Genomic DNA, 22995 nt, shown 5'->3' on the forward strand with positions numbered 1-22995 from the left:
GTGAATGTCAAAATAAGAGCACGAAAATAAAAAAAGTATTACGTGTTCAAATAAAGTGCTTAACTTCAGAATAATTCTTAAAAAAAATAACAAAATACAGACTATCTTTCATGTTTTGATCATATGGGTAGAAGCAAAATCATGCATTGTAAGAATGCATTATACATAGGTAGAAGGGTTTTCCAGAATTTTGTGGTCAAATTTGGTGGTGGGTATCATACATGGGTGCGCATTATACACGATAAATTATGGTATGTAACCTAGAATGTGTGACTGAATGGTTACATACAATGCCCTGCAATTTGCAGGTGACCAATCGAGGGTGTACCCTACCTCTCTCACACAAAGTCAGCTGCGATTGGCTCCAGCTCACCTGTGACTCAAATAACAGAAACTGGATGGAATGATGGATAGAAGGAAAAAAAAAAAAATCAACGGCTGCGTGTTCAGTTTTCTGTGGCCATAGTTCCAAAAGATGTCAAATACTGCCCCCTATTGTGCATGTCGAGCGTGAAACATCTGGATAGTTGGTTGTATTGTTCAATTAAGAAGAGTGGGGAAACCATTCTATAAGGGGCCATTTCAGTTTTTATTGAGTCCTCTGAGGGCCATACAACTAATTTGTGGGTTAACTGCTTTTGGCTTTGTATAATATTTTCACTGTGTTTTATATTTCTCACTTGAGGTTGAAAAGTATCTGATTTTAGAGTTACAAGGCTGAACAATGAGACAAAGACACATGATGGACTTAATGTACACTTTTATTCAAAGGGATCGTCTCCTCCACTTATCTAAAAATATTTGCCGCCACTGGAACATAACAAGGCCAAAAACTGAACTGTTTGCCACAACCGGTGGTTGAATTAAAAACTTTGTACAGGATCAGTCAGTCTTTCAACATAAAAACACAAGGACACTCAGGCTTAGCGTGTGCGTGTGTGTGCGTGTGTATGTGCTGTGTGAGTCTGCTGTACAGAGGTCAAAAATCCGTCAGTCCAAAACTCTCCAAAAACAAACATAATACCTCCTTTGGCCGCTTGTTACATTCTTGTAAGGTTCACGCTGTAATGGTCGCTCTATCGAATCCTCTTCTGCTGGCGAGCGCGGTAGATGTCATGGACGGGCGGCGCCACCGCTCCTTTGTCGTCTTCCTCGTCCGAGTCTGCGTTGGGCCTCTTGAGTGACTTGGTGGCAGCGTGGTTCTCCACAGCACCATTGCCCTCGCCGCCACCATCGGGCAGTCTGCCAGTGATGAGCTCCACAGCAGCTTCGACAGCTTTTATTTTGAGGGGGGGGGGGGGGGGGAATAATAAGTATAGAGTAAAGCCCTGCATATTTGCGATTCCACATTTGCTAATTAACCTATGAAGTATTACTTTGGTGCGATCTCGTTAAATATTGTATGTAAAAATGTATGCATTATATCATGTAAATGTTTGTAATATAACTACAACTGTTATTTTTAATTCCCTGATGGTGTTTTTTCATCTGCATTTGAGATGTCCTGTTTTGTTGGCGGTCCTTGGATGCACCTCGTGCAGTCAAAATGAAACTTAAAAGTAGATTTTTTCTCCTCTTCCGATGCACCTACTACTAGTAGCTGGTGTAATCTACTTTGCAGTTATTTATTATTGTGTGTAAATGCCATACATTTTGTGTTAAACTAGTGCAAATATTATTTTTTCCATGTGAGATGTCATGTCAGTTTATGCTAGCGTGTTACTTAGGCTAGTATGCTAACGAATGTGGTGGAGGTGGTTTGTTTGTGTTGAACAATTAAACGACTGAATACAGTTGTTCATGTAACATGGTTTCATAATTGTGTACATGCTGGGGGCATAGTGTTGACGCTTTGCTGTTTGTTTTTACAGACCAAAAAAACAGACCACAGTAAATAAATACATTTCAACACATTACAATTCACACTGCATACCAGCCCCCGTTTTACATGCTCTGCCTCCATCTTGTGGGATGTATAGACATTTACAACCCCCAATTTTAACTATTTGCTGCAAGGCTCAGTCCCTATCCCCCGCCAATAGCATTGTGTCCTCCACGCCAAAGAGTAAAAAGACCATCTGTATTGTTATCAGTTCAAAATCCAGCATCTGTGATGGTATTGGGGGGTAATTAATTTACACATCTGTGAAGGCACCATTAATGCTCAAAGGTACATACAGGTTTTGGAGCAACATATGCTGCCATCGAAGCAAAGTCTTCTTCAGGGACGTCCCTTCTTATTCCAGCAAAACAATGCCAAGCCACATTGTGCATGTGTTACAACGGCATGACTTTGTAGTAAAAGAGTGTGAGCACTAGACATGCAGATCTTTCTTCAATTAAAAATACGTGGAACATTCTGAAGCACAAAATACGACAGCAAGTGAAGTTCAAGCATCAAGCAAGAATGGGAAAGATTTCCACCTAAAAACCTTCAACAATTAGTGTTCTCAGGTCCCAAATGCTCGAGTGTTGTTAAAAGGAAAGGTGATGTCACACAGTGGTAAACATGCCCCTGTCTTGCTTTTTTGGAACATGTTGCAGGCATAAAATTCAAAATCAGCGAATATTTGCAAAAAAACAAAGCTAATCAGTTTGAACATTAAATATCTTTGTAGTGTATTCAATTGAACAAAGAAAGGTTGAAAATATGTTTGACAACATCCCATTTACATTGTAATTTGGGGTTTGTATTATATACTCGCTAGCTACAGTATAAGTGCACAAGCTAACACGAGAGCTGTGTCCAAAATTGTGCCTTTGGCCTCTAAAGTCAAAATGCATGGTCGTAGAAAACCATAATGTATCACCTAAACAATTGATAACACTAGAAAGTGAACCCCACATATTTGCGGCTTGGCATTCGCAAATTCGCTAATTTATTTTAAGGGAAGCTATGTTCTGATAGTCACTAAAAAACTAAACTACAGTATTTGCTGCTTTTGTGCTCAGGCCAAACCCAAGTCTAATATACAATGTTGCTTTGGCGCAATCTTGGGGCCATGTTGAAGAGAGGAGAGGTGCTTCTTTCGTTAGCCCTTAGCCTTGTCTAATAGAAAAGTGTTTTGCCACCATCTTGTACCATCTATAGGAAATTACAAAGCTTTTTGGCTGGCAGAGCTCGGCCCCTATCCCCCGAAATGTATAGAGTTAGATAAAGAGAGACACAGGCAGGCAGGCGGGAAGGCAGGCAGACAGACAGCTAGACAGACAGCTAGACAGACAGCTAGACAGCCAGACAGACAGACATAGATAGATGGATAGATAGATAGATAGATAGATAGATGGATAGATAGAACAACTTACTCTCAGGAAGTGTGCATCTCCTGAAGGTCTCAATGAGCTCATCCACTTGAACAAAAGGACCCTACAGAGTAGACAATAACACATGCTTTAAACATACCCACACAAAAGAAAACAGTAGACCACTACGGACGTTCAGTATTACTGACGGTGAAACACGTGGGTGGGGGGAGCAGCTTCATTAGGAGGACGGCCACTGGGGGGACAGGGAACACTCCACCGGGGACAGGGTGCAGGCCTGGAGCTGCGGACACAAACGAGGCGATTGTGAACACAAGACATGAGAACTGTCGCGGTTCAAGAGTTTAATGAGGACTACGTACCGGCCAGGTGGCGCGGCTGAAAAGGGATCATCTGATTGGTGTCTGGCTTGGGGTACTCTGGTTTTCTGTCCATTTCATCCTTCAGCATGGGCGCAGAGGGCGCCGCCACAGCCTCAGGAAGCAGAGCTGCTAATTTGGTACGAGACACATCCTACAAACACAATTCATTAGAAGAGTAAGACACAGGTTGCAAACTCAAGGCCCACAGGCCAGATCTGGCCATCAAGGTCCTTTCATGAGGCCTGCGAGTAGGTGCCACAATTTTTTGCTGACATCTATTCATAATCAGCCAAACAAAAATTATAATGAAATGCACACACAAGTTCAACATAAAATAAGAACATAAAGTACAAAGGGTGTGGTGGATCTATACATTACAGAGGTAGCAGTGGTTTCTACATAAATTGCATACAAAATATGGGAGATGATAGCACATGTGAAGTACTGTTACACATATGTAGATTAGACGGAATATAACAGTATACACACACACACACACACATTTGTACTGTAGCATATACAGGATTCATTTACATTATTGCAATGATAAGTATTCATTCCATGTATTGCTATAACATCATAGTTGTTGTTATCGTATGGAATATAATAGGGCAATTAGGGTTTCCCAAGAGGAACATACGACGTACGAAACGCAAACAAGCAGTGGAGCTAAGCTTCTGGGTATCCATATGGTTTTGGCAGAATGTCACTGTCATTACAACATGACAGAAATAATGGGTGCTAACTTACTGTAATTAACTTTACTGTACTTTAATTATTTCACACACACCGAAACTTTAGAGCAAGATTCGACATAACGCCGGCAAGTTTACGTACAACCGTTAGTGCTGGCACTAGCTTGCTTGGCAACATAACATTTTGTTGGCTGCCTGTGAGCCGTATCTAGGGTTGGGCATCATTTGAATTTGAGCGATTCCGGTTCCTTAGTTCGATTCCGGTTCCAAACAATTCTCGATTCTGATTCTTTTAGGGGTCTGGGTCAAAAAGGTTTGCATGGTTTAAATAAAGGGTATCAAAATCATGAACATCCATTTTCTTAGCAGCCCGCAGCATAGACTAAAATGAACATTCGACTCGAGGTTCTTTATAACCAGTATCAATATCAAACCTATGAACTAAAAGGCAATGTGTGTGGAACTAACCCAATTGACTTAATATTCATTAATTCATGTTTCAGCTAAAAGTTAAATATAGCATTGTTAAAATAGTTATTTTAACTGTTTTATTTTATTGTTTCACTCACCCAGTTGACTGAGAGTTGACTTCACTGACAGCAATAGTTTTTTTAACAATGCTATATAGCTGCCCCTGTATTCTGTTTCATCGCGTCAAATGGTTTATATGTGCTAGTTTTAACTTGACTTCTTGTTTTAAGCTTGCAGCCTTTTATTTTAAAGGGTACCCACAAGAACTCAGCATTTTGGCACGAAAAGTAACGTCACACGGCACTGGTGATTTTTAATGGCTGGAACCAAATGCTCTAAAACGCTTATTCCTTTCCCTACCCACCGATGAGGAAAAAGGTTAGTGTTTATGACAATGTGAGACATTCATTGTGATGTAAAGTTGCTACAATGAACTTTTAGCCCAATGTTAAGCTTTTTTTTTTTTTTGGTCATCGGCGCTAACGTTGGTTTGAAGACTAAAATAAACACTAAAAACCATCAGTGCAAAAGTGTCAGCAACCATTTACCTTTTTAGCTGTCTCAATGTTGTCATAGACGTATTTTATTGTTTCACTTACCCAAGTGACTGAGAGTTGACTTCGCTGAAACTGCACGGTGTAGGCTGAGGCTCGGAGCGCGTCAGACGCTACACATTGTTTAGAGTTAAAACTCCTTTGCACAATATAATCTTATGACAAGTGTTGCACTGAGGTGACTGGTCATCCATTTTAACAAAGTTAAGACAGACTTTTGTTTGCCGCCGCTGCCATTGGGCACAAGCGCGTCTCGTGCCCGTTCTTCATTGGTTTACGCCACTACTTCTTCGCGGCTGGAGGACTAGGCATCGAAACTGGGAACTGACATTTTTTAATTTGAACAGTTCCAATCGGTTCTCGATTCTCGATACCCAAACCTAAATGCCACACTCGTTAACTCATTTGAAATGGCATTACACGATTGTATCAGTGTAGCGTGTAATAATAATTTTTAAAAGCACAGTAAAAACGCAACTTCCAGTGGGATTTAAACAGCCTCTGCCAAGCTTTACAGATAGAGTTAAAGCAATAACAAATGCCAGTAGTGTTTTTATAGCATAATAATTCACACTACTTGTCTGCACCAAAGCCATGCGAATGCACCACTACACCATCAGTGACTGATTGAATTCCTAAAGATGTTGTTCCCGTTTAAATGTCATGATCAGTTCCTTTTTACACAAGATACAACGTTTGTTTAGCATTTTGTTCCCTTACTGTACCCAATGTGATCCAAACCGTGAACTTAAAACCAAAGTATGCGCCAAACCATTATTATAGATCTATGTCAGGGGTCACCAACCTTTTTTAAACTCAGAGCTCCTTCTTGGGTACTTATTAATCTGAAGGGCTACCTGTTTGATACACACTTCTGAAATAACCAATTTGCTCCAATTACCTTTAACTATATGGTACTAGCGGCACGGTGGACGACTGGTTAGAGCGTCTGCCTCACAGTTCTGAGGACCTGGGTTCAATCCCCGGTCCCGCCTGTGTGGAGTTTGCATGTTCTCCCCGTGCCTGCGTGGGTTTTCTCCGGGCACTCCGGTTTCCTCCCACATCCCAAAAACATGCATGGTAGGTTAATTGAAGACTCTAAATTGCCCGTAGGTGTGAATGTGAGTGGTTGTTTGTATATGTATGTATGTGCCCTGCGATTGGCTGGCAACCAGTTCAGGGTGTACCCCGCCTCCTGTCCGAAGATAGCTGGGATAGGGTCCAGCACTCCCGTGACCCTTGTGAGGATAAGCGGCTCAGAAAATGGATGGATGGATGGATGGATATATGTTACTATTAATAATAACAATATTCATCTATGTGAAGAGGACTGAAGACGAGGGCTAAATGATATTTTGTTTGAGCATTGTCATTGCGACGTACATGGCCGCAATAGTTACATCGCAAGGTCTGCTGCGATGTTAGTGTACTGTAATTTTCAGTGAATCAACTGTAATATTAAAAGCGACCATGAGAGGGACCTGTTTGGACATGCTCAAAAGATTGTACGTCTGGCTGCATTTCCCATTTCCCTCTTCAGAATGAAATTAAGCAGGGACGGGGCAGCTGCGTGAGTGCGCGAGGTAAGTTCAGGGACAATCAATAAATGGGAGTGAATGTTTTCTTTTGTAATACAGTACATAATTGTTAAAATGCATTACTCAGAATGCTTTAGGTAAAACACTACGATCACACTGATAATATGGAGTTTTGTAATATAAGAATAGATAAAATATTTTGTTAATATAGTCAGCCAGTTCTGTCGGCAGAACATGAGCAAAGTTCTGTGGAACAGTGGACCAGCTCTACACTCTTGGCAGGGTCCTCGAGGGTGCATGGGAGTTCGCCCAACCAGTCTACATGTGTTTTATGGACTTGGAGAAGGCGTTCGACCGTGTCCCTCGGGGTGTCCTGTGGGGGGTGCTTCGGGAGTATGGGGTACCGAACCCCCTGATACGGGCTGTTCGGTCCCTGTACGACCGGAGTCAGAGTTTGGTCCGGCAGTAAGTTGGACTCGTTTCCGGTGAGGGTTGGACTCCGCCAAGGCTGCCCTTTGTCACCGATTCTGTTCATAACTTTTATGGACAGAATTTCAAGGCGCAGCCGAGGCGTAGAAGGGGTCCGGTTTGGTGGCCTCAGTATTGCATCTCTGCTTTTGGTTCTGTTGGCTTCATCAAGCCGTGACCTCCAACTCTCACTGGAGCGGTTCGCAGCTGAGTGTGAAGCGGCTGGGATGAGAATCAGCACCTCCAAATCTGAGACCATGGTTCTCAGTCGGAAAAGGGTGGCGTGACCCTCTCCGGGTCGGGGATGAGATCCTGCCCCAAGTGGAGGAGTTCAAGTATCTTGGGGTCTTGTTCACGAGTGAGGGAAGAATGGAACGGGAGATCGACAGGCGGATCGGTGCAGCGTCTGCAGTGATGCAGACTTTGTATCGGTCCGTTGTGGTGAAGAAGGAGCTAAGCCGAAAGGCGAAGCTCTCGATTTACCGGTCGATCTACGTTCCTACCGTCACCTATGGTCACAAGCTGTGGGTCGTGATCGAAAGAACAAGATCCCGGATACAAGCGGCCGAAATGAGTTTCCTCGCAGGGTGTCCGGGCTCTCCCTTAGAGATAGGGTGAGAAGCTCAGTCATCCGGGAGTATCTCAGAGTAGAGCCGCTGCTCCTCCACATCGAGAGGAGCCAGATGAGGTGGCTGGGGCTTCTGATTCGGATGCCTCCCGGACGCCTCCCTGGTGAGGTGTTCCAAACACGTCCCACCGGGAGGATACCGCGGGGACGACCCAGGACACGCTGGAGAGACTACATCCTTCGGCTGGCCTGGGAACACCTCGGGAACCCCCCCGGAAGAGCTGGATGAAGTGGCTGGGGAGAGGGAAGTCTGGGCGTTCCTGCTAAAGCAACTGCCCCCGCGACCTGACCTCGGATAAGTGGTAGAAAATGGATGGATGGATAGTCAGCCAGAGCTGTGAGGAATTGAACCAATGTCCTTCCACTATCTTTCCTGTCATATGGTGTTGCGTGTTTTTGTTTGCACATTAAAGGTCAGAGGACAAAGATGTTATGGGGTCAGTTAAAATTCATATTTGCATTCTTTATATGTTATGTAATACATGAATGTCACTTCCAGCAAGTTGTCAACTATGGTTTAAGCTAAAAATTAAGTTTTTATTACGCGTATTGAGCACTCCCTGAACATACCCGAAGCTCAAGACACCGGGGTGTGGTTACCCTATCCACCGCAAGGGCTACCAGAAGTGACGTTGGAATTAACAAACAGCGCGCTAAACTCTATACACAATGGCAAGCAACGTGTGGGAATAAGAGGAAGAGGAGGAGGATTTCGACATACAGGAGCACCCAACTGAACTTGGCATCGTCAAATCATACGTTTCAGCCGATCAGGAGGTCGGAACCTGACAGTGATGACAACGAGCAGCCAAGTAGCAGCTGTACAACAGAAAAAGAGAGTGGCCACTGGGTCGATGTGACGGTATGTCAAAAGCATGTCATTCTAGAAATAATGGCACCCCAGGGGTGCCAATATTTTTTAGCATGACTATACGTATTATATATTCATATAAGTTTCAGTGACACGGCACAAGCTTTTACATAGTATGCAGTATTCCTATATATTGTGTACACCTCGTTCAAGTAACTTTATAACACGCCGCACAGAAAGTCTGTTGGCTTGTCATACAAGCAAATATACAGACAGTACTGAAAAGTACTTCGTGGGTCTTCTTTTCTACTGCCCAGTGCATAATAACCATAATAGAGTCGTAGGTATATACAAGGAAATGCTCACCTCTTGTCTGCGCCGCTTCGCTGCTGCACCGTGGCGGCTGCGAGATTTAGTTCTCTTGCTGGCGGTTGAGGTCCCAACGGCCGTAGGAAAAATAGTTGGCACCGCAGCTGGTTTCAGCCTCTGCCTAACTACACCTGTGTATCAAATGCTTTCTGCTAAGTCTTTCTCAAAACACGCCAGTTCGAAGTGATCAGCACAGAGTTTGGAATGCTTGCTAGGCACCCATAGCTCACCACGTTTCTTCCCCTGTCGATTGACTTTCAGTATCCACTGCTCATGTATTCCTTTTTCACTTGGAAAGCCAAAAAAACTCACCACCGCTTGTACAACCAAATGCCACACAATAAACCATCGTGACATCGCTAAATTATAAGACAACAAATATACAAAGACGGGAACAACAAGCATAGAACAGTAGCACACAATGGGAAATGAACATGCTGTTTGGCTCGTGTTACGTCACAGCGCCGGATGCAAAAAGCAGAAGGCACATTCTGAATCATATTTATCGATTTAACTGCTGTATATCTGCTGTATAATCACTTCAAAATGGCAGATGTGGGTTCTAAAGGGGTTCTAAAGTTATCAAGAAATTGTTTAACATCTTTGTCCTCTGACCTTTAAGGACAAAAGCAATGTGCAAATAATCACGTCTACATCATTCCGAGGAAATCTTAATGTCCCATTATCTGTGACCTATTTTTAGAACAGGCCCCCAGGCTACTCATGTGGTCCTCGGGGGCTACCTGGTGCCTGCGGGCTATGTGGTTTCATAGTTATAACTGGTCCCTTGTGGGCAACTATAACTACAATGTGGCCTGGAATGAAGAAGAGTTTGACACTACTGGATTAAGACGTATGGTTTAAGATTTTCATTCATCCAGTGGGACAGCCTGTTGTTTTCACTATTATGCTTGGCTCAGACAAGAAGACAAATGTGGCCTCTCACAATGGCACTACGGCAGATTACTCTCATAAAATCTTCTTGTCTTGGTCAAAACACTGATAACACTACAAGACATATACAGTATTATGATATCACCGCATCCAAACTTCTACGATCATTGGGCTAATCTTGTCAAAATAAACTGTCGCGAGAGGCAGGACCGGGAAACGAGTCAATGCCACCGGATAGAACTGCAACAACAACAAACGCAGCAATGTTTTGTTCAAGAAAACAAAAATAATAATAATAAAAAGAGGGGGGGGGGGGGAAGGTGGTGTCGTCCCTGGGTGCTCCAGAGAGGACGTTTTGGGCTGTCCATTCTTCAAGGAGCGCTTGAGGTAATGTTCACGTACATTTAATACTGCTAACAAGCAGGCAATATAACATTATGTAGATAGCGAGTGCTAGCGCTAACATTTGTAGGTAACCATGCCGACGTTCTGTCGATTCATGCGCTTTTAGTAACTGGTTGGTTTGTGTGTGCGAATAAATGTTGACAACAGCGCGCAAGGGAGGTGATGCGCCGTTTCAAGACGCAATCCTATTGGTCGATGTTAAGGTGCTGTGTCAGAGGGTTGCCGTTCATATGTCGAAGATATCCCACAAAAATCAAACATGCTAGACATGTCATTATGGCATCGTGGAGCTACCATCCTGGCAAATCATTGGTCGTGGGTTATGTCACACTACAAGGGGTTTTGTCATTTCTGACCAGATATGTCGGGCACAATCTGGGCAATCGCCCGCGATAGCAAAGTGAGCCAATAACGTTGTTAAAATCCTGTAGTCTGGTCCTGTTATTAGGCACCGGTGATGGTCAAAGCACACACCTTGTATCCCAGAGCCTTGAGTTCACTGGCGGAGCAGGGATACAGGTCCATGAACTTGTATCTATCCACGAGCAAGGCCGTCTCTTTGCCCTCGTACTCCTCCTTGAAGGCAGTGAAACGGCGCCGCTCCACCTTCAGAATACTGGCCAAGTCACCGATGTTGCTCTCGAAGGCCAGAAAACGAGACCAGATTTCTCTGAGAGGATGGAGACGTAGTAAAAGCCAATCAAAATGAGGCCTGAGAGACCGATTGGTCAATGAGTCAATATAATGAACACTGCAGGTACCCTGATTTCTCTGGTGAGAGGTTTCCTGAGGTAAGGACCCGTTCAAACAGAACCCTGGTGTTGTTATCCTCTGCAGGTAAGTAGAAAGATAAAAATATATTACATGACTACAGGGAGTGTTTTCTCTACATATTTCAGCTTCCTGGGTGGCAAATGACCCAAAGTATCACTCTCAAACAACACTTTCCTCTATTTTCTATTTCTTCAACGAGTGGCCTATGCCGTAAGGGACATCGTGCCTCAGTTAATTTACAGCGCCTCCTAGCAGCCTGCACAGCTTCCTAAAAAAAAAAAAAAAAAAAGGTAGACCCACTATGTGGCTAGTTACATTTACTATGACTGATACCACCAATTGTCATGTTGCTAATGCAATTGCTAACCATAGCAGTCTCCAAACAAATTGTTCTCTTAAATTTCATTTTAACTATAACATACATTTTTCTGGGCGGGAACAAAAATATGTTAATTATAAATTTTAAAAACATTAAAAATGTTATAATACTAAAAATTACAAATATGAAAATTCTCATTTAAAATTGCACCATTGGTGCAAGCAAAGTCTTCCCACCAATAGGCACCAGCTACTCACTGCCGTTGAGAAAATAAATGAACACAGAACCCACCATTAAGGTGCGAGAGGTAATCGATGTATGCGAGTATGTACTCTGGAATGTCGCCATATTTCTTCAAACCAAGTTCAAAAATCTTAAAGGCCACAGATTTATCCTGTTGGGCAAAAAAGACAAAACATTAGGATGATTCTGTAAGTGTCTTTATCACCTTCTGGGTAACATTACAGGCACCCCTCACCTTGCTGCAGTAGTACTCCATCAGAGCTGCTGTGACGTACACGTGGTGGCGTGTGCGCAGATCCTCGCGGGCCTTTTTGAAAATTATGCGGCCCGATTTGATGCCCTCCGCCCTCCTAGCGAACTTCATGTACTGGATGTACACCAACGTGGGGTCGATGTCCTCGATGGCCAGCAGTTTATTGTAGATGGTGTGCACCTTCTCATGCTTCATACGGCTCTGTAAGGATGGCAAAAAGCAGATAAATATGAAGGATCCTCTCCAGTATGTCTCCGATTGTTGTAAAGAGCATTAACAGTTCATTGGGTGACCCACTTCTTCGTAGTCGGCGAATGAGAAGTAAAGAAGCATGTTCTTCTTCAGTAGTGTCCCAATGGCACGCTCATAGATGTTAGCTGCTTCGTCGCTGAATAGCTTGGAGTTATTCATGTCCTGAGATGGACAAAACGCAGCCATTAGACAAGGCAGTTTGATGATTTAAAAAACACTTGTTTAGGTACACCTTTACACATTAGTGTAAAGGTGTACCTAAAAAGTGTTAATGTAAAATAAATAAATATTTATTTATTTATGCACTTATTTAACCTAAATAAGTCCAAAACAAGAGCTCTATCAAAGTTTCTGCTTTGACTAAGATACAGTAACTACAACCCCAATTCCAATGAAGTTGGGACGTTGTGTTAAACATAAATAAAAACAGAATACAATGATTTATACAACCTATATTTAATTGAATACACTACAAAGACAATATATTTAATGTTCAAACTGATAAACTTTATTGTTTTTAGCAAATAATCATTAACTTAGAATTTAATGGCTGCAACACGTTCCAAAAAGCTGGGACAGGTGGCAAAAAAGAAAAGTTGAGGAATGCTCATCAAACACCTGTTTGGAATATCCCACAGGTGAACAGGCTAATTAGGAACAGGTGGGTGCCATGATTGGGTATAAAAGGAGCATCCCTGAATTGCTCAGTCATTCACTAGCAAAGATGGGGCGAGGTTCACCTCTTTGGAAACAAGTGCGTGAGAAAATAGTCGAACAGTTTAAGGACAATGTTCCTCAACGTACAATTGCAAGGAATTTAGGGATTTCATCATCTACGCTCCATAATATCATCAAAGGGTTCAGAGAATCTGGAGAGATCACTGCATGTAAGCGGCAAGGCCCAAAACTAACATTGAATGCCTGTGACCTTAGATCCTTCAGGCGGCACTGCATCAAAAACCGACATCAATGTGTAAACGATATCCCCACATGGGCTCAGGAAGACTTGGAAAAGCGTTCTGTGGTCCGACGAGTCCACATTTCAAATTGTTTTTGGAAATTGTGGACGTCGTGTCCTCTGGGCCAAAGAGGAAAAAAAACATCCGGAGTCTTATGGACGCAAAGTTCAAACGCCAGCATCTGTGATGGTATGGGGCTGTCTTAGTGCCAATGGCATGAGTAATTTACACATCTGTGAAGGCACCATTAATGCTGAAAGGTACATACAGGTTTTGAAGAAACATATGCTGCCATCCTAGCAACGTCTTTTTCATGGACGCCCCTGCATATTTCAGCAAGACAATGCCAAACCACATTCTGCACGTTTTACAACAGCTCGGCTTTGTAGTAAAAGAGTGCGGGTACTATACTGGCCTTCCTGCAGTCCAGACCTGCCTCCCATTGAAAATGTGTGGCGCATTATGAAGCGCAAAATACCACAACGGAGACCCCGGACTGTTGAACAGCTGAAGCTGTACATTAAGCAAGAATGGGAAAGAATTCCACCTACAAAGCTTCAACAATTAGTGTCCTCAGTTCCCAAACATTTATTGAATGTTGTTAAAAGAAAAGGTGATGTAACACAGTGGTAAACATGACCCTTTCCCAGCTTTTTTGGAATGTGTTGCAGCCATAAAATTCTAAGTTAATGATTATTTGCTAAAAACAAAGTTGATCAGTTTAAACATTAAATATCTTGTCTTTGTTGTGTATTCAATTAAATATAGGTCGAATATGATTTGCAAATCATTGTATTCTGTTTTTATTTATGTTTAACAGAATGTCCCAACTTCACTCCAATTGGGGTTGTAGTAAAGCAGGGTCATAGACATCCATATGTACCAATACGAAGCGTACTGGTCTGTACACAATGCATTCATCTTCACAGTGTCTTCAGTCTTTGGATTCTGTATGTCATGAAGCTTTGAGGTTGATAAGTCTCAGGCTCTCATCTCATATGTTAATACAGGCGATCACACTAACATAATGAATGTCATACCCCTTTCTCTGCCAACAACTTGCTGGACTGCTCCAGGTACTGAGCTGATTCGTACCACACATCAGGATGGTGCCCTAGCACCAGCAGACACTGCTCATAGGCAAACATCACTGCAATGAGACAAAGGAGTCAGAAAACACAATTTCCTGCAGTGCTTACACGCTAATTAGCAGAGTCATACACGACAACATGTCACCTCTCTTTGTGATGAGAGTCTGGTCTTCTGTGCGCAGCGGGTTGCTTTTTTCCCACTGGATGTACTTCTTCCACATGTCCACCTGCTGGGCCTCCTGGGGGGAGTTCTGGGGCGGCACCGACGGTGCGTTCCTGTCCAGCCCTTTCATCACAGTCTCATACTCCTGCCCACACCAGACAACCGCTGATTCAGCAAGACCATCTTGACATTGAAGGAACAAGGTTGTACATTTAATTTTTTTTGCAGGTGCCTGGGTATCTTACCTTCGCTACTCTCCTGGCGTTCATGTAGTCTCTGCTTCGATCTTCAATCATTTTTTTGGCCAAGTGTATATTGATTCCCTGATGTGTTAATTAACCAACCACCAGCATTAATAGTGAAAACATATTGAAGCTGTACAAAAGATTGATGACCTCACCTCCTCATATTTGCTATAATCTCTCCAAAGTTGCTCTATGTTAATCATGGGATTCACACAGCCCCTCTGGTAGACTCGCCGCACTGCTGTGATCCGCTGGTTCTCTGCATATGAGCCCACAGCCTCACTGGTGGTACATAAAACAACATCAGCATCAATGTTAACTTAAATGGTACATACAAAGATAACTGGAGAGGAAATCACTCACACTCCCTTGAGGAAGTTGATGTAGTCAACCCAAATCTGTGAAAAAGGACCACAAATCATTAGAGAACAGTTGTAAATGTACATTTTAAAATATGTACAGTGCCGTAAAAAAGTATTGGCCTCGTTCTCAAATTCTTATATTTTTGCAGTTTCCTCACTTGAAGATCAAACAAATGTAAATAGACAAATATAACTCCAGTGTATTAAAAAATGCAGTTTTTAAATGGTGATTTAATTTATTATGGAAAAAAACTATTCAAAGTTACCTGGCCCTGTGTGAAAAAGTAATGGCCACCCAAACCTAATTGATTTGGCCACCCTCAGCAGGAACAACTGAAATCAAGCGTTTTCTATAGTTGGCAATGAGTCTTTCAAATCTTTGTGGAGACATTTTGGCCCAATCTTCCTTGCAGAATTTTTGAATTCAGCAAACATGGAGGGTTTTCGATCATGAATGGCCTTTTTAAGGTTATGCCGCTGCCTTTCAGTCGGATTCAAGTCTGGACTTTGACGAGGCCACTCCAAAACCTTAATTTTTTTCATTCAGAAGTTGACTTGCTGGTGTGTTTTGGATTGTTGTCCTGCTGCAGAACCCAAGTGCGCTTCTGCTTGAGGTCACAAACTGATGGCTGAACATTCTCCTTCAGGATTTTCTCTTAAAGAGCAGATTGGTTCCATCAATCACAGCAAGTTGTCCAGGTCCTGAAGAAGCAAAGCAGCCCAAGACCATCACACTACCACCACCATGTTTGACTGTGGAGATGTTCTTTTTCTCAAATGCTGTGCAACATTTACACCAGACACACCCACTCCAAAAAGCTCAACTTTCATCTTGTCAGTCCATATAATATTCTCCCAAATGTCTTGGGAATCAGATGTTTTTATTTGCAAAAGTAAGATGAGTCTTAACATTCTTTTTGGTCAGCAGTGGTTCTCCCCTTGGAACTCTGTCATGGATGTAATTTTCCCCCCGGTTCTCTTCCTTACTGTTGGGTCATGAACACTGACCTCAACTGAGGCAAGGAAGGCCTGCAATTCTTTAGAAGTTGTCCTGAGTTCCTTTGTGGCCTCCTGGATGAGTCTTGAGGTAATCTTTGTAGGCTGGCCATTCCTGGGAAGGTTCACCACTGTTCCATGCTCTCTCCATGTGAGGATAATGGCTCTCCCTAAGGTTCGCTGGAATCCTAAAGCTTTAGAAATGGCTTTTGTAACCCTTTCTAGACTGACAGATGTCAATTACTTTATTTCTCGACTGTTCTACAATTTCTTTGGATCATGCCATTTTGTTGCAGCTTATTTTGATCTTTTGCCTGACTTGATTTTGTCAGCACAGATTCTGTTTAAGTGAGTTCTTGATTGAACAGGTCTGGAGGTAATCAGGCTTGGGTGTCGTCAGTGAAAATTAACCAAAAATTGTGATGAGCCATAATTAATTCAAGATTTAACAAGGGGGGGTGGTAATTACTTGTTTTTTTTATATAGGGCCAGGTAACTTTGAATAGTTTTTTTCCCCTTAATAAATGAAATCCGCATTTAAAAACAGCATTTTAAGTTCACTCAAGTTATATTTGTCTGATATTGACATTTGGTTGATGATATTAAACAATAAAGTGAGGAAACTATGGAAAAATATAAGAATTTGAGAAGGGGGCCAATAGTTTTTTTTACAGCACTGTATATTTAATGTACCTGATATGACATAATTTCCATGCCAATTTTATCCAGGGCAAAGTCATATGCCTGGGCCATCTTCTCCCTGAGGGCAGCAAAATGTGTCTTGAACTCATTGAATATTCATCAGGAAGATTTACAGGAGTCACGCTTTCTTACTTGTAGCTTGGGAGCTTTCCTTTGGTCTCTCGCACATACGCGAGGTAACATTTCCACAGGTCGATGTGCAACACTTTCATCAGGCATCTCTGAAACAACTGCAGCAAGAAGATTGCATATTATACATGAGGACTACTTAGAAGTAGAGGTGGCATCAATGTATTTAAGTTTAAAAAGTACATTTCGAGAACATGATTGGAATTCCGAGCCATTATAAAAAAAATTGTGGGAGGTAATCAACTGTAAAAAATCATTTTGAATTTGACTCTGGGCTCAACAAACAAAATATAACAGGCTAGTATGTGGGGAAATTAATACAGACTGCCAGCCTGCAAGTTTGTGGTTGTTTGTGTTCCCTAAAATGAGTGGAACAACACTCCTTTCATGTTGCCTTATAATATTTTCAAAGCACACGACACCAGAATATGAAATGAATGCAAAATATATTTCATCCCCAGGAAATCAATAACTTAAATTAAAAAGTGCTAGACTCCATTCCAAATTCATAGGGACACTCACCTTTTCTACCTTGTCATAGTTTTTTGCCTTAACCTGCAAATAAGACAAATATAAATGCAAAATTATTTAAAGAGTAATTTAAAAAAAAAATTATGGCTTCCAGGAAACATGCATTCATGCAAATTTGGGTGGACACACACAACTCTGCAGATCAACAAAGTGAAATTCACACAAGAATGACAAATTACTTGCACAAAAGGTTTATTATGATTATTATGTGGGGTAGATTGTGCCTCAAAACACTGAAAAATACCAGTTATAGTAAGATGTAAATACAACTTGAAGGAAAGGAGATACAAAGAAAAACTGCCTCTGTGGTGTATATTCTCTTTGCAGACGTTCTTCAAATTAATTTCCTGAGTGACCAGTGTGAACATCCTTTGGGACAGACTGTTTTTTGTTCTAATAGCTCTCCAGATAAAAAGGATTCCACTATTCCAGCATTGTGTGAAAGAGTAAAGAGGAATAGAAAAATGATAATTGAAATATGATAGAGTCCACTGTTTAGGCGTATGATTTTGTATGAGAAAAACAAGTCAGCCAGTAGAATTGAGACTTTTATTTTTATGAAGCAAAACCAAGCTAAACTTGCATGACAGCTACATGAGCACATGAAGTCATAGGACTGAAACCTTTTTTTCCATAAGACTTGTTCACTCATGTTCCTCTGAAACAGATTCACTAAACACCTGTTTTGTTGAGGCAAACCTTGGTAGTTGCGCCCCTTAAAAATGTCAATTACTGTGAGCCTATTTTACATAAACGCATTAAGCTCAATAGGAAAATACATCTGAAAGAAATAATGAAAACACAAATTATTCACTCAGTCTCTGAATACTACGGCATTGTACTATGAAACCCAATTACCTATGACTGAGTGGCATTCAATTTCTAAATTTAAGCTTCAGTCCTACATGTTAAGTGATTCTAAAAGGTCTACACACCCCTGTTCAAATGCCAGCATTTTGTGATATAAAAAATAAGACCAAAGACAAACTGCATAACTCAATTGTAAAATATTTTTTTGAGAGGAAGTGAATATAAACAGCGGTAATGATGTTGTTGCACAACTATGCACACACTTATAACTGTGATGTGGTTGTGTTCAGAATAGAGGATGATATTCCCAATCGGTCCTGTGGGATGGGAGTGAATGTAACTATTAATCACGGGATTGGGCAGCAGCAGGAACGAAAGTCACCAGGAGTGGGCGGGAACAAAGACAAAAAATAAATGGGCGAAGGGGAGGGAGTGGGATTCTGGAAAATTTTGGTTTGGGATTGTGATAAATCTGTGGGAGGGAGCAGGATTTTCTTTTTTTAAACACTACTCCGGATTGGGATCAAACTCTCTGGAGTGGGATAGAGAGGTGAGTTAAAATACACTCACTCTAGTTCAGAATTACCCAATCACATTCAAACTCTCCCATGTCAGCCTCGAGTTCAGAATTACCCAATCACATTCAAACTCATGTTAAATGGGAGTCAATAAACTTCCACCACTATTTAAAGTGCGGTGGATCAACCCGAAATAAATTTCAGCTGTTTTAGTAGGCTTGTTTTCCCCTTCTGGAAGAAGCCTTAAGGCTTTGTGCTAACACTGACTGATATTTGGACATGTTCTATTTCCCTCCACCTTGACTAAGGCTCTAGTTCCAGCTGAAGAAAAACAGACCCACTGTGATCCACTCTCGGTATTGTCTCCTTTTGGTGATAAGCAGTTGTGTTTGCACCACACATACCTTTTGGAATTATGGCCCAAAATATTCAACATCGGTTTTATCAGACCATAATACATTTTCCCACATGTGTTTTGGCAATTTTGTTATGGTCCAATTGAATCAAGGTTGAATTTTTTGGGTCATAATACCAAAGGGTATGTTTGTCCGAAACACAACACTGACCATCACCAAAAGAACACCATACCTACAGTGAACAATGGTGCTTAGGGGCTATTTTTCTTCAGCTGGAATTGAGGCCTTCAGTTGGAACTCGGGCCTGAGACAAGGTGGAAGACATTAAGAACTGTTCCAAGTAACAGAAACTTTAGGCTTCTGCTAGAAAGCAAAAAAATAAAATAAAAAAGTCAGGAAAATGCTACAAGAACATCTGAAACGTATTTGGGGTTAATCAGAGGCACTTGAAATGTTGGCCTGTGTGCTTACTCAATTGAATATGAGTTTGAATGTGATTGGTTTTTTTTTCTGACATAGCAACATCCCAGTTATGAGTATGTGGACACTAGAGCAACCAGATTATTTCAGTTATTTTTAGCACCCCCCCCCCCCATCTCTTTTCCCCCCCCCCCCAATGACAAAAAAACTGCCATTTGAACCAGGGTATGTAGACTTTTTAGCTCACCTGTGTTACCATTAAGGAGTGGGAAAAAAATACACATTGTGGCCCCATGTACAATCCAGTAGAAGAGCTACATCAAACTGACAATTGCACTGCATCATGCTAAGTGAGGTTCCTAATATTTGACTCCCACATATGATGTAGTAAAGATATGAGGAAAAGCTTTCATTAAAACAAAATACGCTCCTAGCCCCTAAACCACAATAATAAACATTGTTCAATTATTTCTGTCGGTATTGTGGATATCATTTCATTGGGCAAGTGGCCATAATGTGTGGCCGGTCAATGTGCTTTACCAAATTGATAATTATACATTTTCATGCTTTTGAGATCACATATGTCTGATGAATGCTCCAAAGTAAATCCAGACTCAGCAACTTTATGCTGTACTTCAAGGGGACTGAAGGGGCTCACTGGCGGTATGCAAGCAACCAATGCTTAGAGAAGCTTAGCCAACCTTAAAGGTGCAGACCTGTGTTGACTTTCACTTCCTTGCAAACCATGAATAGGGGAGACCACCTACATTTGACATTCAACTCTTAGTATACACCAGAGGTCAGCAAATGACCAAATACAGGTTCTGGGTAAAGGCAATTAACACTGTGAAGAAACGCTGACTGCAAGTCTTCCAAAGGAGAAAACACTACACCAAGAAACCCAAAATAGCTTTGACACATCGTAAAGACTTCAATCCTGCCTTAGTGCAATCTTGAGCGCCTCAAACCAACCAGCATATACACAGAACTGTCACTCATTGACCAAAACAATGATTATGGATCAATCGCTGATCAAATTGTCCTTAATATCTAAAGAAAAACACTTAAACACAACTGCTGCAGGAGGAAATCTTGAAGACTACTGTTATTGTGAACGTATATTCTTGACAGCAGCATTAAAGCAAAATGAATTGCACTTACTCCTGCTGCCAAACTTAGTACCTCCTAAGAAACGTGACACAACTATCATGCTTTTTTAACCTTGTATTCTTATATAAGCTTAACAAGTAAAATACTTTAAGACAGGGGTGGTGAATCTACAGCCAGTGGGCTAAGTACATGTTATAAAAACCACCCAAATATTTAACCTACAAATTTTCATAAAAATAACATGTTATAAACTTCACATGGGCCTGAGACGACTTGAAACTGAAGTGGTTCCCTACAGTTGCTTTAAGATTCAAATCAACTTTGCCCAATAACCACCAATGAGAGATATTTCCCTCTCCCGGGTTCTTTCCGCTACCTGCTTCCTGAGGTCCACTGGATCTTGCTGCAATGATGGTGTAATTTTCCATGATAGTGCACTCCTTTTACATTTGGATGTTACCCACTACATTAGACGTTGCCAAGCAGATTATTAGAGGAAGGAGACTTAAAAGATAGTGTTAACGCCTAACACAGTTGAATGCTCTTTTTTTTAACAAAAAAATGAAGGGGCTTAAAAAGTTCTCTGTTGTTGCTTGCGTTATTTCAAAAAAATATAGCAAAAACAAAAAATGGTGGACTGGTCTTTTTCCATTCATTCAGTGGGAAGGTGGTGGGGAATGTAACAAAAGCAGAGTATTTGTTCATCATATTCCAAAAGAAATGACACAGGAGGCAATAAATTGACACAACAAGTGAATAAAAGGCTAATGCACTCCAAATACCATTAAAATTGTTTTAATACTGTTGCAAACCAAACATGCAACAAATGCATTTTACCCCATTTAAAATATGACGAGAAAAATACTAATTAAATCCTGGGAATAAATAAACTTTCCCATTTTTATGTTTAAAGGCACAATCCTTAATAATCATTGTTAAATATGGACAGATGGCTGTGTATTCTTTGGCAGGGATATCCTTGAACAGAGCTTTCAGCAAGCAGCTCAAATTAAGAATTGTGACTTTAAACCCCATCGACGTAGGAAACAGTGTGAAAAACACATTGTTGATCATGTAAGGAAAAATGGCATGCATACGAATGAAAGGAAAAAAGTATTGACCTCAGCTTCAATGAATAGCTTCCAGAATCTGCCAGAACTTGGAAACTGTGTGACAAGTCGCTCATATGTCTTCCTTGCTTTATCAATAGGTTGGTTCTAAAGAGGGAGAATGCATTTACAGCCACAAAACGTGAGCAAAAGATAAAGCTTTAAGGCTTTAACAAATGAATACCGCCCACCCCCACTTTTAAGCCCATTATTATTTTAAACCCTCTGCAGTAATGCAACTCTTGAGTCACTAAACCTGTGCTTCTCGAATCAGAATGCTCCAAGCGTCAAGGTCATATGGGTTTTCTTCCAACTTCTTCTCTGCCTTCTTCACCTTCTCCGGGACATACTCTGCTGCTGCTGCCGCCGCCTGCAGTGAGAAGACCATATGCATGAAAATTAATAAATGTTTATACTGCAGAATGGAAAGTCCAAAACTTGTACAACGCAGACTGTGATGGAGAACGTATCGGAAGGGGCCGTTTTGGTTACATTAAAATTAAACTTTGTTCTGCACGGTTTGCGCTAAATGAAGCGACAACGCCACTCATTAATTATTATTATTATTTTTTTAAATCGTCTTTCCTGTTACGCTCCTGCGTCTTTCCAAGCCGCATACAAGTGCATTTGCATTTAACAACAAGGATTTCCGTGTAAATATTTCAGTGAAAAGGAGGAGGGAACAATTCAGCCAATCGACACCATACAGACAACGCAACCACGAGCTAGTCATTATAGCGTAAAACGGGCGTTATACTAACATATAGGTATCCGAACGACATTATTGCGATATACCGGTACATTCTAACATATTTACGACACAATGGATACACTTTGCAAAGTACAAATATCACAGCGAGGAAAACTGGCACACGCTAGTAGCAGTAGCATTTCACTACGGGGCCTAAGCGACAAAAGCTAACTTTACCTGGTCGGCTGCTGTATCTGTAGACATGGCTGGAAGAGTAATATGGGGTTAGAAAAGTACTACAGTATGATGAATGATTAAATGGCAACGTGGTGGCGAATTTTAAAGCAGCTCTGGAAGACGCATTATCTTCGAGCCGATATATCACGTTGCCCTCAAACAACTCGCTGCTCAGTAACGAGCCGATTTTTTATTTATTTATTTTTTCAAAATGGCGAGCGACTTGCTTTCCGCTCCGTATCGCGCAAACACAATAAAACTTCCTG

General features: G+C 41.5%; 1 protein-coding gene across 1 annotated transcript; it reads right to left on the reverse strand.

Annotated features, from left to right (window-relative positions):
* Window positions 1-743: 743 nt before the first annotated feature.
* cstf3 (cleavage stimulation factor, 3' pre-RNA, subunit 3) lies at window positions 744-22950 on the reverse strand. Its single transcript, XM_061766036.1, has 20 exons — window positions 22730-22950; window positions 22058-22171; window positions 21814-21909; window positions 17470-17502; window positions 16951-17048; window positions 16810-16876; window positions 15122-15156; window positions 14914-15040; window positions 14759-14836; window positions 14496-14658; window positions 14300-14409; window positions 12346-12462; window positions 12031-12249; window positions 11844-11946; window positions 11221-11290; window positions 10934-11129; window positions 3627-3777; window positions 3453-3547; window positions 3307-3367; window positions 744-1276 (listed from the first exon to the last, which is right to left on the reverse strand). The coding sequence occupies exons 1-20, from the start codon at window positions 22754-22756 to the stop codon at window positions 1077-1079; spliced, it is 2160 nt and encodes a 719-aa protein (XP_061622020.1). The 5' UTR covers window positions 22757-22950; the 3' UTR covers window positions 744-1076.
* Window positions 22951-22995: the final 45 nt, after the last annotated feature.

Source organism: Phyllopteryx taeniolatus, chromosome 2 (assembly GCF_024500385.1).
Source record: "Phyllopteryx taeniolatus isolate TA_2022b chromosome 2, UOR_Ptae_1.2, whole genome shotgun sequence".
Lineage (NCBI taxonomy): Eukaryota > Metazoa > Chordata > Actinopteri > Syngnathiformes > Syngnathidae > Phyllopteryx > Phyllopteryx taeniolatus.